The following is a 19,687-nucleotide window of genomic DNA, read 5'->3' on the forward strand; positions in this document are numbered from 1 at the left end:
CTAAGAACATTGGTAACTAATAAGGAAGCCAGTAAGAGTGATTTTATACTATCATTTTTCATTTATAAAATTTAAGTCAAGAGAACTTAAGACTCACAGGAAATTTTCACATTGGTCTTTCTTAAATTTATCTTACTTCTATACAAAAATCTGTAGTGCAGAGTCTCAAAAGGAGACCGAAGACTCCCTAAGATAGTATTAATATTTTATGGAAGGATTTTAGGGCTGGGGGCCCAGAAAATCCCACACAGATAACAGCCTTGCAAGTTCAGTTCTTCCACAGTAGTGAGGAACGGGGCAAAAGGAAGGCCACTCGGCCTCATGAGTCACAAATCCTTCCTAGGAGTGGAAGGATAGAAATATTAGGGGCCGCTAAATGTATAATAAAAGCATGTGCATTCCCCACTCTTACCAGGTGGAGGAATAACATCTTTTTTTAAGACTTTATTTATTTATTCATGAAAGACAACAGAGAGAAAAAGAGGCAGAGACACGGGCAGAGGGAGAAGCAGGCTCCATGCAGGGAGCCTGATGTGGGACTCGATGCCGGGTCTCCAGGATCACGCCCTGAGCCAAAGGCAGACAGACGCTCAACCACTGAGCCACCCAGGCATCCCTGGAATAACATCTTTTGAATCAGCAGGGTGACCACTGTGGCTAAGAGTTAAGATGAAAACTGAGCTCATGTACCCCAGCATCTCCACAATGTCACAAAAAAAAAAAAAAGAAAAAAAGAAGGAAAGAAAATAGTAAAAGACTATTCTGGAAAGGTTGGGCTTTAAGTTTTATTACTATATATCAAAACTCACAGTAGGTTTCTTTTTTACTCCCATATTTTAAGATATTCCTATATTCATTATAGTAGTAACTATTCATACGCTTTATGCAAATGAAATAATGCCAATTCAGAGATCATTATCATTACAAAAAGTGAATTATAAAAAATGAGAGAAATTTCATAATCTGACTGGCACTGTTTTATTAGGAGTCCATATTAGCATTATAAGTTAACAGAATTAAGAGTAACTATAACGAACAAAAAAAAAAAAGAGTAACTATAACATACCACCTAGTGCAACTGGAGTTTCTAAAGGGTCACAGAAAAATAAGCAAGATTTAAAAGAAGAGCAGGGGCAGCCTGGGTGGCTCAATGGTTTAGCGCCGCCTTCAGCCCGGGGTATGATCCTGGAGACCTGGGATCGAGTACCGAGTACCGCCTCGGGCTCCCTCCATGGAGCCTGCTTCTCCCTCTGCCTGTGTCTCTGCCTCTCTCTCTCTCTCTCTCTCTCTCTGTGTGTGTGTGTGTGTATGTGTGTGTGTCTCATGAATAAATAAATAAAATCTTAAAAAAAAAAAGAAGGGTAGAATCTAAAGAAACAAAAAAAACTATTAAATACCCATCCCTAAGCCATTTGAGAATGTGAACATCTATACATAACTTTTACTTCCTTAATTTTTATTCTAATTTATCTCTTAATACCTTCTGATCCTATTTTTTTTCTTTTGATCAACAACAGCATACAAATTTCAGTGTCCCTCCACATATTTTTAAGACTTGTCACAATTTTATTAAAAATAAGCATTGGGATCCCTGGGTGGCGCAGCGGTTTAGCGCCTGCCTTTGGCCCGGGGCGTGATCCTGGAGACCAAGGATCGAATCCCACGTCGGGCTCCCGGTGCATGGAGCCTGCTTCTCCCTCTGCCTATGTCTCTGCTTCTCTCTCTCTCTGTGTGCCTATCATAAATAAATAAAAATTAAAAAAAAAAAAAATAAAAAATAAAAAAAATAAAAAAAATAAAAATAAGCATTGTATAAAATTAATTAAATGTAAAACTTTACGGGGTACATGGCTGTGTCAGAAAAATACGCAGCTCTTGATCTTGGAGTCTTGAGTTCAAGCCCCATATGGGGAGTAGAGATTACTTAAATAAAACTTTTTCTAAAAAATGAAAAACTTTATAGACACAGGTATAAATCTTACCAGTAAAGGTCAGAGTAACAAAAATCTAGGTTGTCCTGGATCTGTGAATAGAAGAGTGTCCAGACAGAAGGAAGAAAGGCAGCTACCAGAAGTCAGAACAAGTTGCAAGGCAAGGATCCAGGCAGTCAAGAAAAAAGTCAAAGCATAGGTCAGAAGCATCAGATAAGGATCTAGGATGAATAATAGGAAAATCAGTTTAAGAAACTTGAACCTCATAAGGGGAATCAGATGCAGAAGCAAAGGGCACACTTGGGTGGTTCAGTTGGTTAAGCGTCTGACTCTTGTTTTTGGCTCAGGTACTGATCTCAAGATTGTGGGATCAAACCCCATGTTGGGCTCTGCGCTCAGCTCAGAGTTTGCTTCAGAGCCTCCCTACCTCTCTTTCTCATTTTTTCTCTTTCAAATAAATAAATAAAATCTTAAAAAAAAAAAAAAGATACAGACGCAAAGTGGAAGACACTGATTATATATGTTGTGGGTTACTTAAGCCTTAGCCTCTTAAGTCATAAAGAATGAGGTAGCCATTGAGACAAGTTTCTAGAATCTATTCTTTGATAATCATAACATGATAGAGATTAATAGTATTGCTTAAAGTGCCACTCAATTGCAAAGGACTGGATAAAAAATAAGTTATCAGTTCTAGGCTTATATTTACTGAGTCACTTAGTATCATTATCTAGGACACTTAGAACTTTGTCTCATCTGGCTTTAGATGATGATATTGCAAAATGCAGAGAAGACAATTTTTTTAAATGAGATTTACTACATTATTCAACTTAGAAGCTCCCAACCATTTCAGACCATTATTATAGTATTTTCCATTATTTCGTTGCATATAATCCAGAACTCAGTCTGCTCATCACAGATATCAGCAGAAACTTGAGGGCAGCACACCGCTCTCCACAAAGCTTAGGCATCAGATTTAAGGTTGTTTGAGCCACATGCCCTGCTGCCATAGTCAGCAACTCTGGGATGTGTGCTGCTGATCCTCCCAACACTGTTTGTTCTCAAACCTCATTCATAAAAAAGTAACATTCATAACAACTGTAAACAGTTAACTCATTTAGTCTTCAAAACAAGCCTCATTTTATTAACAGAGGGGGATATTTGATATACAGTGATTACATGGCTCAATCAAAAGAACACAACAAACAACAGAATTGGGATTCAAACAGAGGTGGTACCAACATGGTATGGCATGATCCTAAATTATGACGAAACCTAAAATACTACCCATCCCTTTATATAAATGTTTGCCAACTCATCTTAAATCATTCTAGAAATTTCTGGCTTTAAGTACACTCTGAATTTTCTGATTAGGTTATTTATATACTCTGATTCTGGAAAACTGACGCTTATAAAATCTAAAATCATAAATGTTTAAAGTCTGTTGTCTCTTCACCTGAAAAGTTTTATCTGTGAGAACCATGCAGTACTTTCTTTTAATTCAAAAGTTTTCGAATCACATAGATATTTTAACTTCCACATAGAAGAGAGATCATACGGTATAGGTGTTTCTCTGGTATTTCCCTTAGCATAAAGCCCTTAAGGTCCATCCATATTGCCACAAATGGGAAGATTTCATTCTTTTATACAGCTAATACTCCACTCTGTGTGTCTGTGTGTATGCGTGTGTGTGTGTGTGTGTGTGTGTACACACATCTTTATCCATTCATCAGTGGATGGGCACTTAGGTTGTTTCTACAGCTTGACTATTGTAAACAATGCTGCAAGGAACACCATATACAAATACACAGTGCATTTGTCTTTTTTTTTTTTTTTTTTTTTTTTTAAGATTTTATTTTAGGGCAGCCCCGGTGGCTCAGCAGTTTAGCGCCACCTTCAGCCCAGGGTGTGATCCTGGAGTCCCACGTCAGGCTCCCTGCATGGAGCCTGCTTCTTTCTCTGCCTGTGTCTCTGCCTCTCCCTCTGTCTCTGTGTCTCTCATGAATAAATAAAATCTTTATTTAAAAAAAAAAAGATTTTATTTATTTTAGAGAGAGAGAGCAGGGTGAGGAGCAGAGGGAGAGGGACACGCAGACTGCACTGAGCACAAAGCCACACATAGGGGCTCTATCCCACTACCCTGAGATCATGACCTGAGCCAAAATCAAAAGTCAGAAGCTTAACCGACTGAGCCACCCAGGTGCTCCTTGGTACATTGAGCTTTCTGAATTAGTATTTTCATTTTCTTCATATAAATACCCAGAAGTGGAATTGCTGAATTTTATGGTAGTTCTATTTTTAATTTTTTGAGGAAACTCCATATTGTCTTCCCTTCCTTTTTTTTTTTTTTTTTTTGAGAGCATGGTATTATCTTTACTTATAATATTTAAAGTATTCACATTGCTTTCCTTTAGTGATAGGTTCTAGATGTATGTTTTTTGTTTTTTCTTTCAGATTTTATTTATTTATTCATGAGAGACACAGAAAAGAGAGGCAGAGACACAGGCAGAGGAGAAGCAGGCTCCACGCAGGGAGCCTGATGTAGGACTCGATCCCAAGACTCCAGGATCACGCCCTGCACCGAAGGCAGGTGCTCAACACTGAGCCACCCAGGCATTCCTCGATATACATGTTTTTAAGTCAGCCTTGGATTTCATGCAATACTGGGTGAAAAGAAAATTGGGATATTTATTCAGGTTAAAAATCAAGATAAAATGGCATCTGATCTAAATATATGTATATAAAATGAAAAAAATAAATATATGTGTATAAGAATTTTTGTCAGCATTATTTAGATGAGCGCATTATTTTTTTCCATATTGTTTTCCATAATGGTTGTACCAGTTTACACTCCTACCAACAGTGCACGAGGTTTTGCTTTTTTCCACATCCTCACCAACATTTGTTATTTCTAGTCTTTTTGATAATAGCCATTCTAACAGGTGCAAGGTAGTAGCTCATTGTGGTTTTGATTTGCATTTCCCTGATCATTAATAACTTAGAACATCTTTTCATGTACCTGTTAACCATCTGTAGGCCTTATCTGGAAAAATGTCTCATCAGATCTTCTGTCCATTTTTTTTAAAACAGGGTGTATTCTTGTTTGATATAGTCCCACTTTTTACTTTGATTTTGCTTTTATTTTCAGGTTCAAAAATCATCACCAAAATCTGTGTCGGTAAGCTTACTGCCTTGCTTTTCTTCTAGGAGTTTTGTGGCTTCAGTTTTAAAATTAAGTCTTTTATCCATTCTGGATTAACTTCTGTGTATGGTATGAGATAATGGTCCAGTTTCACTCTTTTCCATGTGGCTATCCAATTCTTCCAGCACCATTTTTTGAATAGAGTGTCCCTTCCCCATTGTGTATTCTTGGTTCCTTTGTTATAAATTGGCCATATATGCAGGAGTTTATTTCTGTGCGCTCTATTCTGGCCCATTGATCAATGCTTATTTTTATGCCAATACCACAGTTTTAATTACCACAGTTTTGTAATATAACTTGAAATCAAGCAGTGTGACACCTCCAGCTTTGTTCTTCTCAACCTTGTTTGGCTATTCAGGGTCTCCTATGGTTGTTTCCATATAAATTTTAGGACTATTTGTTCTATTTCTATGAAAAATATCATTGAATTTTGATATAGATTGTAGTGCTTCTGTAATATTACTTTGGGTAGTATGGACATGTTAACAATATTGATTCTTCCAATCCATGAGCATGGAATATCCTTTCATTTGTTTGTCTTCAATTTCTTACATTAACATCTTGTAGTTTTCAATATGCTGTTCTCCTCCCTGGTTAAATTTATTCCTCGGTACTTTATTCTTTTTGATGCAATTGGAAATGGAATTGTTTTAATTTTTCCAATACATTTCTATATGCTAATAATGAACTAAGATTTTTGCATATTAGTTTTATATTCTTCAACTTTACTGAATTAGTTCTAACAGTTTTCTAGATAGTCTTTAGAGTTTCTTGTATATGCCATCTTCAAACAGTAACCATTTTACTTCTTCCTCTCCAGTTTGGATACCTTTTATTTTATTTTTCTTGCCTAATTGCTCTGGCTGGAGATTCCAATACTGTGTTGAATAGAAGTGGCAAGAGTGGGCATATTTGCCGTGTTCCTGATCTTACTGGTGGAAAGCTGAAAGCTTTTCCTGTAAGTATGATGTTAGCTGTGGGCTTATCCTATAGAACCTTTATTATGTTGAAATTTGTTTCCTCTAAACCCACTTTGTTGAAAGTTTTTACCATAAATGGATGTTGAATTCTATCAAATGTTTTTTCTGCATCTACTGAAATAACCATAATTTTTATCCTTCACTTTGTTAATGTAATATATCATATTGATTTGTGAATGTTGAACCATCCCTGCAATAAAACTCCACTTGGTCATGAGGTATGACCCTTTTAATGTATTGCTGAAGATTATTGCTAATGTTTTGTTGAGGATTTTTGCATTTATGTTATTAGGAATGCTGGCTCTTCTTGTGGCATTCCTGTCTGGTTTTGGTATCACGGTAATGCTGGCTTCATAAAATGGGTTTGGAAGAATTTATTCTTCTAATTTTTGGAAGAATTTGAAAAGGATTGGTATTTATTCTTCTCTTTGAATGGATGGTAAAATTTGCCAGTGAAGCCATTTGGTCCTAAACTTTTGTTGTTAGAAAGTTTTTCATTACTGTCAAGAAGATTAAATCCATCTGTTCAGATTTTTTATTTCATCATCAGTCTTGGTGGGTTGTAGGTTTCGAGGAATTTACCCATTTCTTATGCATTGTCCAATATGTTAGGTATAACTGCTCATAGTAGTCTTTTATGATCCTCTGCATTTCTATGGTATCCAGTGTAACATCTCTTCCATTTCTGATTTTCTTTGAGTCCTTTTTGGCGAGTCTAGCTAAATGTCTGTCAGTTGTTTTTCAAAAAACCAGCTCTTAGTTTCATTGATAGTTTCTACTGTCTTTTTGGCCTCTCCCCTTTTTTTTTTTTTTTTTTTTTTTGAGAGTGGGGTATGCTAGAGGGCAGAGGGGGGGAGGAGAGAGAGAGAGAGAGAATCACAAGCTGGGCCTCTGACATGGGACTTGATCTCACAACCCTGAGATCATGGCCTGAACTGAAATCAAGAGTGAGATGTTTAACTGACTGAGCCACCCAGGTGCCCCAGTCTCAATTTTTGCTCTAATCTTTGTTATTTCCTTCCTTCTACTCACTCTGGGCTTCATTTGTTCTTTTTCTAGTTTCTTGAGGTATAAAGTTAGGTTGAGACTTGTTTCTTGAGATAGGTATTTATCTCTATGACCTTCCTCTTCTTGAAACTGCTTTTGGGGGCACCTGGGTGGCTCAGTCTGTTGAGCACTGGATCCTTGATTTTGACAATGGCCTGATCTTGGGGTCATAAGTTCAAGCCCCACATTGGGCTCCACATTGGGGATGGAACCTACTTTTTTAAAAAAAGGTGAGAGACCAAAAAAAGCATGGAGCCCAGGACACTTGGGTGGTTCAGTCAATTAAGCATCTGCCTTCAGGTCATGATCTGGGGGTCCTGGGATCCAGCCCTGCATCCAGCTCCCTGCTCAGCTGGGAGTCTGCTTCTCACTCTCTCTCAAATGAATAAATTTTAAAAATCTAAAAAAAAAAAAAAAAAAAGTATGAGCCCAACACAGGGCTTGGTCCCAGGATCTTGAGATCATGCCTGATTGACTGAGCTACCCAGGTGCCCCAGCCCCCTGTACTTCTAAAGCCCATGCTCCTATGCATCACAGTGCACTACCTACTTAATCATGGAACCCTTCCTCCTTACCTTTGTCTGAATCTATATCACACTGTCCTGCTCTAAACTACTCTAACTTCTAGCCACCACTGAAAGGATACCAAGTACTCACTTCAGCAGCACATACACTAAAATTGGAACCATACAGAAAAGATTAACACAGTCCCTGAACAAGAATGACATACAAACTCTTGGAATGTTTCATTTCTTTTTCTGCTTATCTTGGCAAAAATAAGCACTGAAAGGGTGAGCCAGAAATTAATGAAAATGATTACTTATAAGGAGTGGGAAAAATGAGTAATGGGATAGAGGACCGGGGGAAAGAGTGACAGATCTCTGAATGTCTTTTAATACAGTTTTAACTTTTGAATTGTGTTAATATTTTATGTATTCAGAAAAAATTAAACAAAGATGAGGGGGGAAAACTCAATCCAAAGAGAAGCAAATGGATTCAACAGTATTTCCAATAAATAATAACACCTAGTGGGGAAAGGGGCAGGAAAGACCTATTCCAAGTAACCTCTGAATAGGATACTTTGTTTATACATGTACATTTAGTTTAAAGAAGATATAAAGTAAATGATAAAATAATATTAAACTAATGTCCATATGGCAGTTTTATTAATATTAGATTTTCTGAAGTTCACAATTGTATTATAGTTATGTAGAGAAAAACCCTATGCTTAGTAACTACATTCTGAAATAGTAAGGGCTAAATGGGCATAATCCACTTTTTCAAATAGTTCAGAAAAGTTTTATGTATTTGTATATATGTTTATACACACATATACATATGCATAAGATTACAAAATAGCAAATGTGGCAAATGATAAAAACTGGAAGAAATGGGTAAAGGGTGTTATGGAAATCCTCTGTATTATTATAATCTTTCAATAAGTTTGAAATTATCCCCCTCAATTTTTAAAAAGTCATATTAACCATGTACACAATAGGATATTCATTTCTCTTCTAAGTTGAATTATCTATCAGCAGTTTGACTTATGCTTCACTTTCTTTTTTGCCATCATGTTCTGTCTCCACAGGACTACTAACTAGTACAGAGGCAGACACACATTCAAGGAGACATTAAAAAACTAAGGAAAGAAAGAACACAAGCTCTGAACATCAGAGTTTAGATCTTAAAAATCCACACGTGCTTGCAAAACTCCTAAGCTCTTCCCTGCTGACATTAGAAAGGCATTGCTGCATGTGCCTCATGTCCTGAGCTTCCCCCAGATAATCCCACATGACTTTCCCAACTCACGATTTTCCATTTGATCACCCACTCAACCTTCAGCACAGTCATATCTTTTGCAGAGCTAAAAATAGCCATTCTATCAAATGGGAAGTTAAATAAAGTACTATTTACAGTTAAGAAGACAGCTTTCCTAAGATATTTTTTATGACAATGGATCAGCAAAACAAATATTTGGACAAAATGAAAATATGAAACATGCTCTGTTTATGAAGTTTATAACTAATTCTTAGTGAAGTGGATAGGAATGTCTGCTCTGGAGTCCGATCCCTTGAATTCAAATCCTGAATTTTTCAGCTACCTACCTTTGAAGCAAGCTACTTAACCCTCGCTGATACTGTTTCTACATCTGCAGAATAGAGGTTAATAATAGTGCCTACCCACAGGTGAATCTCCCACACGTCATATTGAGCAAAAGAAGCCAGAAACAATAGAGTACGTAATATATGATTCTACTTAATGAAGTTCAAGAACAAGCAAAACTATGGTGATAGAGGTCAGAATAGTGGCTACCTTTGTGGAGGGAAGCATATTGACTGGAAAGAGGTAAAGGGAGACTTCTGGGTGGTAGAAATGAAGTTTCCTCTTGCTCTGGGTGGTGGTTACACATGTAAGAGTACAGTAAGCTATACATTAAAATTTTGTTATACATCAACCAGAAAAAACATAGTATCAAATATAATTGTTGTGAGGATTAAGTGAGAAAATGTATGTAAAGTGCCTAGTACATGAAAAGCATTCAATATAAGTCAGCTGTTACACAATTGCTTAATAGAACTGTTTAAGAGATGGGACGCCTGGGGGGCTCAACAGTTGAGCGTCTGCCTTTGGCCCAGGGCATGACCCTGGGATCCGGGATGAGTCCTACATCAGGCTACTTGCAGGGAGCCTGCTTCCCACTCAGCCTCAGTCTCTGTCTCTGTCTCTCTTTCTCACTGTGTCTCTCATGAATAAATAAATAAATTAAAAAAAAATAACTGTTTAAGAGATGAGTCTACTTTTCTTTTTACCATTCCTTGGTTCTTAGCTTTCAATACTATTCCAAACATCTCTTGTCTTTGCAGCTCTATACTGCTTTCTTTGTATCTAAATAATTATATAGTTTAAACATGTACAAAAATGTTGAAAAACATTTTTTAAGAAGTAAATAAGTTTCAAAAAATGTGTAAACTTGTGGTGCCTGGGTGGCTTGGTAGAGCATGCAACTCTTGATCTCAGGGTAGTGAGTTCGAGCCCTACACTGAGCATAGAGATTACTTATTTTTTTAAAACATTTATATAGGGATCCCTGGGTGGCACAGTGGTTTAGCGCCTGCCTTTGGCCCAGGGCCCGATCCTGGAGACCCAGGATCGAGTCTCACGTCGGGCTCCCGGTGCATGGAGCCTGTTTCTCCCTCTGCCTATGTCTCTGCCTCTCTCTCTCTCTCTGTGTGTGACTATCATAAATAAAAAATAATAATAATAATAAAAGAAAATAAATAAATAAATAAAACATTTTATATATATGCTACAGACCTATAAGAGCTCACATGGATAATGAGTGGGCACCAAGACCAGGCTTTCCTTTTCAGTAAGTTTTAAATTCTAGAGGAAGTCTAAAGTGAAAGAAAGAAATTCAAGGAAAGGGTAAACAGAAAATGAGGTTTTGAAACATTCTTTAAATGAAATCTTATCAAACCGTCCCTGCTAAGCCAGCTTTCACTCGGAAGATCATTTCTTTGACCTGGTAGCCTTTCTTAAATATTACCCTCAGTTAGGTCATGTAGTTATTTTTTAAAACTTACCTTTATAAAAGCATAGCCAATACCATTATCTGTAATAGTGAGACCAAGTGAATCCTCAGATTTATATACTTCCACTTCTTTTTGGATCCCTTTCACATGGGCAAATATGAAATCTTCAAGGCCTAGATGTGATCCTAAGAGTTTTTCCATATCAACTTTAGGTGTGTTTAAAGTGCAATATAAGATCTGTAAGGAAGAAAGAAATAGGTTAGTTCAGTTTCCATCAGGAAAACATTCTGGTCATTAGTTTATTTAAAATTTAGTCCTCAATTTATTATATAAGAAGTTTTATCATTAAGATTAGGTAATATATACTATTTCCTATAGACAAGACTCTGTACTAAACAATTTATAGCCATGATCTTATTTAATCCTCACAATGACTTTATAAATACATTATCACCTCCAAATCACAGATGAGGAAATTAAGGCTAATAAAAGGAAGTAATTTGCCTACAGTCACAAAGCCAGTATTTGTCAAAAGCAAGATTCTGAGTTCAGATCATATCAACCTTGAAGTGATTTAAACACCTACATTACCTGCCATTTACAAAGCTAAACCCAAAAGTTGTGTATCCAAAGGCAAGGCTAGGCCATGTACACCACAATGAAAATATAGGCACAATGAAAATATATAAGACTATTTTTGAAAACTGGTAATTTTTTTAAATGAGGAAAATTTTTTATCTTGCATTATGGTACTTTGAGAAAAGCAAATTAATGAATGAAGTACTAAAATGAAGAGGTCTAAAACAGACCTTAAAGACTCATTAATCTAATCCCTTAATTTTCAAGATAAAGGAACTGAGGTCTGGAGAGGTTAATGCAATATGGTCAAATTCACATGATGGTAGAAACAGCATGAAAAACCAGAATAGTGAACAGTTGTATAGAGATTTTTAAGAGACTTATGCCACCAAGTCTTCACTGAACTACATTCTCCTTCAAAAATTGGATTCAGGGACATCTGGGGGGCTCAGTTAAGCATCTGCCTTTGACTCAGGTCGTGATGGCAGGGTTCTGGGATCCAGTCCTGCATCGGGCTCCCTGCTCAGTTGGGGAGTCTGCTTCTCCCTCTCCCTGCATGTTCTCTCTCCCTCTCCCTCTCTCTCTCAAATAAATAAATAAAATCTTTCCTAAAAAATAGGATTCATTTCCTAAAATCTGCAGTGCAACTCTTAAGTTTGTCCACCATAATCTGAGTAATTTCTGGGACCCAAATAAAAAACTATAGAACAGGAAAAGGAGGGTTGAAAACACATCATTGGGTCAAAAATTAAGTTCAACAAGCATCTGTTGAGTACATACATCCCAAAGAAAAACATTTTTAAAAAGCTGTTTTACACCAAAATGGCTAAATGAATTTTTTTTCCTCTATTACCAAGTAATTTTGCCATAGATGTTGTCAGCCCTTCCTCCAAACCTGAGCCTTGCTTCAGTTCTCACCTTCAACCCTCTCTCTCTATCCCTGGGTTTCCACCATTCCTGATTCCCACCAGAACTTAAGCCTTAATGCACCCATAAGCCTCATGAAGTTCAGAAATGGCACAACTACTACTTATTAAATGGCTCTTTGGGATGGATGCTTGTGTGGCTCAGTGGTTGAGCATCTACCTTCGATTCAGGTCGTGATCCCAGAGTCCAAGAATCAAGTCCCACATCAGGCTCCCCGCAGGAAGCCTGCTTCTTCCTCTGCCTGTCTCTGCCTCTCTCTCTGTTTCTCTCATGAATAAATAAAATCTTTTAAAAAATAAAAAAATTAATGGCTCTTTAAGCCCCATCACAATGTGTCTGAATTAGAAGAGCTCTCTCTGTTCTACAGCTAAAAGGCCCAGCATGGTCAGCAAACTCTGATCAAATCTCAGAAGTGTATGAAAGGAGCTAGTGATGAGGACAAGAGGCAACTGGGTACCAAAGAATAAAGGCTTAAAGAAAAACTGCTCTCCCCACCCTTTTCCTTTTTCAAGCTGTGGTGAGCTGTGCTAACTGGTGGATCTTTGATTTATCCTTTGTTTTCCTCGGCAGGGCATAATATATTTGGCTTTTCCATTATAAGTTTTTGCAAATACAGTACTAGCATAAAAATTGTATTATTCACGGGGGAGTTTTGGCTTCAATTCCTTATTCTAATTGTAAATCAATGGTATAATTAGCCCACTGACAAAAATCATTAATAGTGTGGGTATAGGGGCAAGGGAATATGCATAGTAACAGCTTTTCTGGTTTCTTTTCTCGAAAATGATAGGAAGTAGAAGAAACAGTTTTGCTTTATACTGTTTTAAACAGTGAATATGTTAATGGTGTTCACAGTGGATCCCAAACACCATTGATATAAAAGCAACTTATCAGTTAAGAACTGAAACACTACAACATAATGATGATGTAACAGGGCAAGAGAAAAGCCCCAAAAAGGAAATCCCACACAAAGTGGACTTCTAGTCACTAAGCCCTTTCCTTTCCTTCAATTTTTCACGTTTCACTGCAGAGCAAATATTCGATTTCCTGTAGGTCTGACCCTTTTTCATTGTGCTTCCTCTCCTGCAGAATAACGTTCCATTCCAGACAGCCGAAAGTTTGCAGGCAAGGCATCATTTTTTTTTTTTTTTCTGGAAGGACCAGAGCTAGTTATGGAGCTCCACAAGAAGTTGTGTTGAAAACCCGCAGGAATGTAATGGTCACTGAGAGATAGAGTGCAAGCCCTCTGTAACAGTGAGCAACTAAAACTCCCTGACTTCGGGTCAGTTCTCCATGGGAGAATAAAAACCTAACACTTATATGATCTCAATGCACAACTATCAGCAAATATATCTGTAAGTATATGATAAAGGGCTAGAAATTCAAACACATCCTCGCTGAAAAATAAGGAAGTGATATAGCACTTTCTGAATGCGGCAACATTCTTGCTCATCCATCCATCCACCAATTATCTATTAAATATCTTTTTGCCAAGTTCTGTGCTGCACAGAGATGGACAGTGGTACAACAAGGAAATCCCAGGCTCGTCTACTCCACTGAGGTATAGTAAGGCAACATGAGTCAACTGGAATAGATCAAAAGCCATGAACATTTAAACCAAAAGGAACCTCAAATACACATCTTGAGCTTTCCTACCTTCATTCGTACATTCCCCTCAACCAAACTCTAAAATGCCTGCCCGCCCATTCCACCCCTATGCCTTTGCCTATTGAGACTATGGGCAAATGTGACTGACCAGGTGGAATCAATCTCTCCATTTTGCCCACATCATTTAAGTCTAATACCTCATTCAAGTGTCTGAGTCACCTTGCTTTGAAGTCCTATTGGTTTAATACGTGTATTTGTCATTCTCACTCTGAGAAGATAGCTTAGTTCTCTTCCTCCTACAATGTCTAAGAAGCACCCTGCTCAGTTTGTATCTGAGTGGTGTTTACAGCACATGTTCACTTACTTCAGTTGATAGAATATACACGTATACTAGGTCTTATTAACCTCATTTTGCAGATGAGAAAGTTATGACCTTATCCAATTAACACAGCTAGTAAATGTTTACTATCAGGATAGAAAAAAAAAAATGATGCACTGTTCAGGTCATATCAGTCACTAAGAAATACTTGCTTCCACTGTAAGCATACTAGATAAAGAACAGTAAAACATACTATTTAACATTTTTTATACCTTCTGGTGAACAAACTAAATCAAAAGAAAGTAAACTCATGGCTAGGTATCCTATATTATAAGGTGAGTCATCCATTAGATAAAACTTTCCTGATGCTTTTTACTATAAAATGAAATCCTTAACATCTTTTGAGGTATCCATATTTAGTGCTTTACTACCAATCATTGCCCATTTTTATAAGATAAATGGAATATTCTAGTTGCAGCTGTGCTCTCCAAGTCTCTGTCTCCCTGACCAAACACCAGATGGCCTCCCAGACCTGCCACCCAACTGCTGCCAGCCATCACCACCCACAAAGGAGCCGCCCAAGAAGGGTGCTGCACAGGGCCCCAAGAGGCTACATCAGGAGTTGATGACCCTTATGACCTCTTCTTCTGCCTTACCTGAATCTGCCAACCTTCCTAATGGGCGGGGACAATCCATGCAGCACCTGGCACAGTACATAAAAACCTGAGAAGAAGTTCTCCTTAGAGTTTGCCAGTGGTCCCTGCTACAACTTGCCCACAGTGAAGTTCCTCACACACTCTGCTATCACCCCAATGTTACACCCAGGGTAACATCTGTCTAGACATCCTGAAGGACAAGTGGTCTGTCCTGTAAGACATCAGGACCATCCTGTCGTCCATCCCAAACCTGCTAGGAGAACCCAACACCGATAGTCCTTTGAACACACATGCCACAGAGCTCTGGAAAGTCCCCACAAGCTTTTAAGAAATGTCTGCAAGAAACCTACTCAAAGCAGATCTCCAGCCAAGAACCCTGACTGTCTAGTTTCTCTTCTAGTGTTGTCTTTTTTTCCCTTTGCTTCATTTCTATAGAGAAGTCTGTAGCTTAAGCTGCAGTGTCATTTTTGTTTTGTTTCTGTTTTTTAAGTCTGATTGAGCCCTTGTGATGAATATGTTAAATACACTGGGTTTTAAAAAAGATAAATAGAATATTCATGACTATTTTCTAAAGCAGCTGTACCCAGCAGATATGTAACAAGTCACATAATTTTAAATTTTCTAATAGTTGCATTAACAAAAGTAAAAATAGATATTAATTTATTCAAATTATATAACCCATATATTTCAAAAATATGATCAATATGAAAATTGAGATAAATATAAATCTTCAAAAAAATTTTAATGTAAACTCTTCATGAGAGGCAGAGACATGACCTAAGCCAAAAGCAGACTCAACCACTGAGCCACCCAGGTGCCCTACATTTTTTAAGATCTTATTCAGCTTGAGGCAGCCCAGGTGGCTCAGCAGTTTAAGCAACGCCTTCAGCCCAGGGCGTAATCCTGAAGTCCCAGGATCAAGTCCCACGTCGGGCTCCCTGCATGGAGCCTGCTTCTCCCTCTGCCTCTCTCTCCTCCTCTCTCTCTCTCTCTCTCTCTCTGTGTGTGTCTCATGAATAAATAAATAAAAATCTTAAAAAAATATATCTTATTCAGCTTGAACCAGCCAGAGTGTCCAGTACCCATATTTGGCTACTAACTACCAAACTGAGCAGCTCAGTTCTAGAATCTCCGGTTTTTATCAGTTTTATACTTTATACTTTTCCCATCTCCATATATCTGTACATGGCATTTCCTTGGCCAAAAAATGTATAGCTAAAATCCAACTTCTAAATCCAGTCTATGTCAAAATCTTCCCCAACCAATAAAGTCTACTACATTTTCTATTATCATCATCCTAAGCTAACTTTTTTTTAATATTTTGAAGTAATCTCTATACCCAATGTAGGGCTCAAACTCATGACCCCAAGATCAAGAGTTGTATGCTCCACCACCTTGGCCAGCCAGGTGCCCCTAACATCATTTCTTTATCTTCTACACACCTATTAAATTTAATAGGTCTTTTGTAGGACTCACCATATGTGGCTTTGTAAATTTTTAGTAGGTAAGGATTTATTTTATTGTCTTATTTGTCTTATTGTGTGCCTATATACTTGTGCCCTATCTATAGGGAAAGATGGATTACTTGTAGAAAGCTATTGCCCTTTGGGGCCTGATGGTGGAGATCCCTAAGTTGCCATTGTGCTTGATCTACAGTATACACTCCCCTTTCCCCCAAAAGTTTCTTTTGGACACTTCTCTTTCCCCATCTTAATCCATATGAAAACTAGGGTAGGAGTGACCCTATCCTCAGTTCCATGGGGAATGAATCATGATTAGGCTTAAACTGATGACCAATTCATTCATTATCCAATTTAGGCCAACAAGATCCAGGAAATAATTTGTTAGGATTTCTGGGAAAGAATCTTCTCTTTTCCATAGAAGCTACTGTAAAGATGGCACTCACACATACTCTCTCTCTCTAAATAATGTGAAATCTAAAGCTACACAGCCTCAATGCAAACACTAGATGAGTGACCTGGGGGACATGGAGAAGGGAGAGCCTCTGGATCCAGCCTTCCCAAAGACAGTCAGTAGTGGACACTGGAAGTCATTCCACTCTTTTCTCCTCTTAACATATGTTCATGTGTTGGGTATCTATACCTCCTGTGTACTTTGGAGGAAAAGGACTCATATACCCTATTCTAGGCATGAGATATAAACTAGTCCAGGTGGTAATTTAGGAGAGGCAGGTATCCCAATCCTGGCCAACTAGACATGGAAGGAAGATGCCCAAGAATGTCCTGGAAAATAGTTTTTTCACTCTTAATAAATGTGCTTAAATACAATTTCCTCCTTCCCCTGGATGTTGCCTTATCTGTACATGGTCTGGGAACTACCCCTATCATCTTACTACCAACAGAGGACGAGTTCACTGCCAAGAAAGACAAAGTAAAGAGTTGGAGTAAACCTAGATCCCTGGCATTGGTGAGTTGCTCTGTTCAACCCTGGAGCCCACTCTACCCCTTTTATATAAAATAATTATTTTGGACAATTTTAGCAAGTAGTTTTACATTATTTGCAGCTGAAAATATCCTGATACACAGTCCTATCCCAGAATATTTAGTTACACAAGCCAATAATTTCACCAACCCATTCTAGGTTATTTTTCAACTAAAAAAATTCCTGAAAGAATCACTCAAATATTTTGAATATTTATAATTCTTCAGTTTTAAAAGTTCTTTCAACCTACTATTTCATTTCATCCTTAAACTCAGTAAGGCAGATAGCGAATTGTGTTTAACGCACTGAGGTACTCTGCATCCTTATTGTAATTTCATGTCCTATTCTTCTATCAAAAATTTCAGGCACAGAAAAGTGGCTCCCCCTTCCAATAGGAGCAAAAAATAAAAAGATAGGGCATGCCTGGATGGCTCAGTTGGTTAAGTGTTTGACTCTTGATTTTGGCTCAGGTCATGATTTCACGGTTGTGAGATTGGGCTCCATGCTGTGTGTAAAACCTGCTTAAGATTCTCTCTCCCTCTGCCCCTACCCACCCCCCGTGTGTGTGTGTGTGTGTGTGTGTGTGTGTGTTAAAAAAAAAAACAGTGAATTAAGAGGTAAGAGAACTGAGGTGCTGATTGATTGGCTGGCTGAGCTGGAAGAGGATGCAATTCTTGATCTCAGTGTCATGAGTTCAAGCCCCACACTAGGAAAGATTATTTTAAGATTTTATTTATTTATTTACTTACTTATTTGACAGAGACAGAGTGAGCAACTGAGCACAAGCAAGGAGAGTGGGAGGGAGGAGAAGCAGGCTCCCCATTAAGCAGAGAGCCTGATGTGGGGCTCAATCTCAGGACCCTAGGATCATGACCTGAGCCTAAGGCAGACACTTAACTAAGCCACACAAGCACCCAAGATTTTTATTTAAAAAATAAAAAAGAAGAAGAAGAAGTAAGAGACTTGGATCTAGTCCCGATTCCATACTCTCAGTGAGCTCAGTCAAGTCATTTGACCTCCACAGTCCTCATGTACATCATGGCATTATTAAAGCTTGGTCTACATCATCCAGTTGTTATAAAAATTTCAATAAGAGACTATATATAAAGTATGTTTTAAACTAAAAAGCTCTTTTTGAAGTTATTATTATTCCTGGAATATAAGTGCTTCTTGAACAGTAATATTTACACCTATGCTTAAAAGCTGCTTAAATTGCAAGAGTTTTCCTAAAGAGATCAGATTTTGCTCCTTTTTAATATAACCACCAAGATGGGCTTCATTTTCTCCCATAAATTACATTATGGGAGGCAACTCCATTGTTGAAGAATAACTCGTGGACAGTGTTCTTACCATGCATTATATTTGAATTGCTATCTTCCAGTTCTCATCATGTGGTTATGACTATTCACCCTTAAAACTTAATATGGTTACAATGATAAGTCTGAAGGACTAGAGTCATTAGTATAAATTAATATTGCTTTTTCTCTCCATTATATACTTTACAATGTGCTTTGTGAATAAGGTTAAATCATTTGTCGTTTGTGTTTCAAAAGATATTCTGGCCCATAAAGAGGTCACAAATCTCTCCAAAAACACATCAAATGCATTTAAAAAAAAAAAATCCAGGAAGTCCATTTCCAACTTTCTTTTGTTTAATGCCTTCCTTAAACAGGAACTGACTTGGCCAAAGATTCCATGTGTCCCAAAGCCCTCTGAAAGAAATTATGGGCTTGTGTAGTTGGCATTACATTATTTGTGGGTGTGATTTTAAATATAAGCAACTGGAATGTAACCTCTTGGGGTTATTTAAAGTAGCAGTATTAATAAATATTTTAATGCAACTACTTTCTTCTCAACCTACCCCAAGAATTTTGCTAACTTTTTATGTTTTCTATAATAAACATTATAGAAATATCAATGTTATTATAGAAAAAGTATATAATAACAAATCTAGGGGCGCCTGAGTGGTTCAGTGGTTTAGCACCACCTTCGACTCAGGTTGTGATCCTGAGACCCGGGATTTAGTCCCATGTCAGGCTCCCTGCATGGAGCCTGCTTCTCCCTCTGCCTGTGTCCCAGCCTCTCTGTGTGTGTGTCTCTCATGAATAAATAAAATATATTCTTTTAAAAAAAAAAAAAAAACCTAATAATTAACTACACCATGTTTCCTTTTTTTTTTTTCCCCCCCCCCCCCAGTAGTGGCCTTAAGTTATCTCTACACCCAACATGGGGCTCAAACTCATGACTCTGAGATCAAGAGTCATGTGCTCTACAGAATGAGCCAGCCAGGTACCTCAACTAAACTATACTTTCATCAGGAGTTAATACCTTATCTTTATGCATAAGAACACCACTTGGATTGTTTCCTTTGTTAATGACTGTGGCATTATCTGGGTTGTTCTCATGCTCTAAGTCTCAAAGACTTTTTCCTCAATAAGAGAAAAAAAGATAATTTTATCTCCACCT

The 19,687-nt window shown here is 37.7% G+C and overlaps 1 protein-coding gene, 1 non-coding gene and 1 pseudogene across 2 annotated transcripts in view; 2 read left to right on the forward strand and 1 right to left on the reverse strand.

Annotated features, from left to right (window-relative positions):
- Positions 1-19,687, reverse strand: part of GIPC2 (GIPC PDZ domain containing family member 2) — an 86,205-nt gene that overhangs the window by 40,487 nt on the left and 26,031 nt on the right. The window contains exon 2 of the mRNA XM_038541584.1: positions 10,742-10,927. Within this exon, the coding sequence (XP_038397512.1) occupies positions 10,742-10,927 (186 nt within the window). The remainder of the gene's footprint in view (positions 1-10,741; positions 10,928-19,687) is intronic.
- LOC119872392 lies at positions 7,807-7,913 on the forward strand. Its single transcript, XR_005361486.1, has one exon. It is a non-coding gene; the product is annotated as a U6 spliceosomal RNA (small nuclear RNA).
- On the forward strand, positions 14,749-15,159 carry LOC100684524 (annotated as a pseudogene).

The sequence above is a fragment of the Canis lupus genome, chromosome 6, assembly GCF_011100685.1.
Source record: "Canis lupus familiaris isolate Mischka breed German Shepherd chromosome 6, alternate assembly UU_Cfam_GSD_1.0, whole genome shotgun sequence".
NCBI lineage: Eukaryota > Metazoa > Chordata > Mammalia > Carnivora > Canidae > Canis > Canis lupus.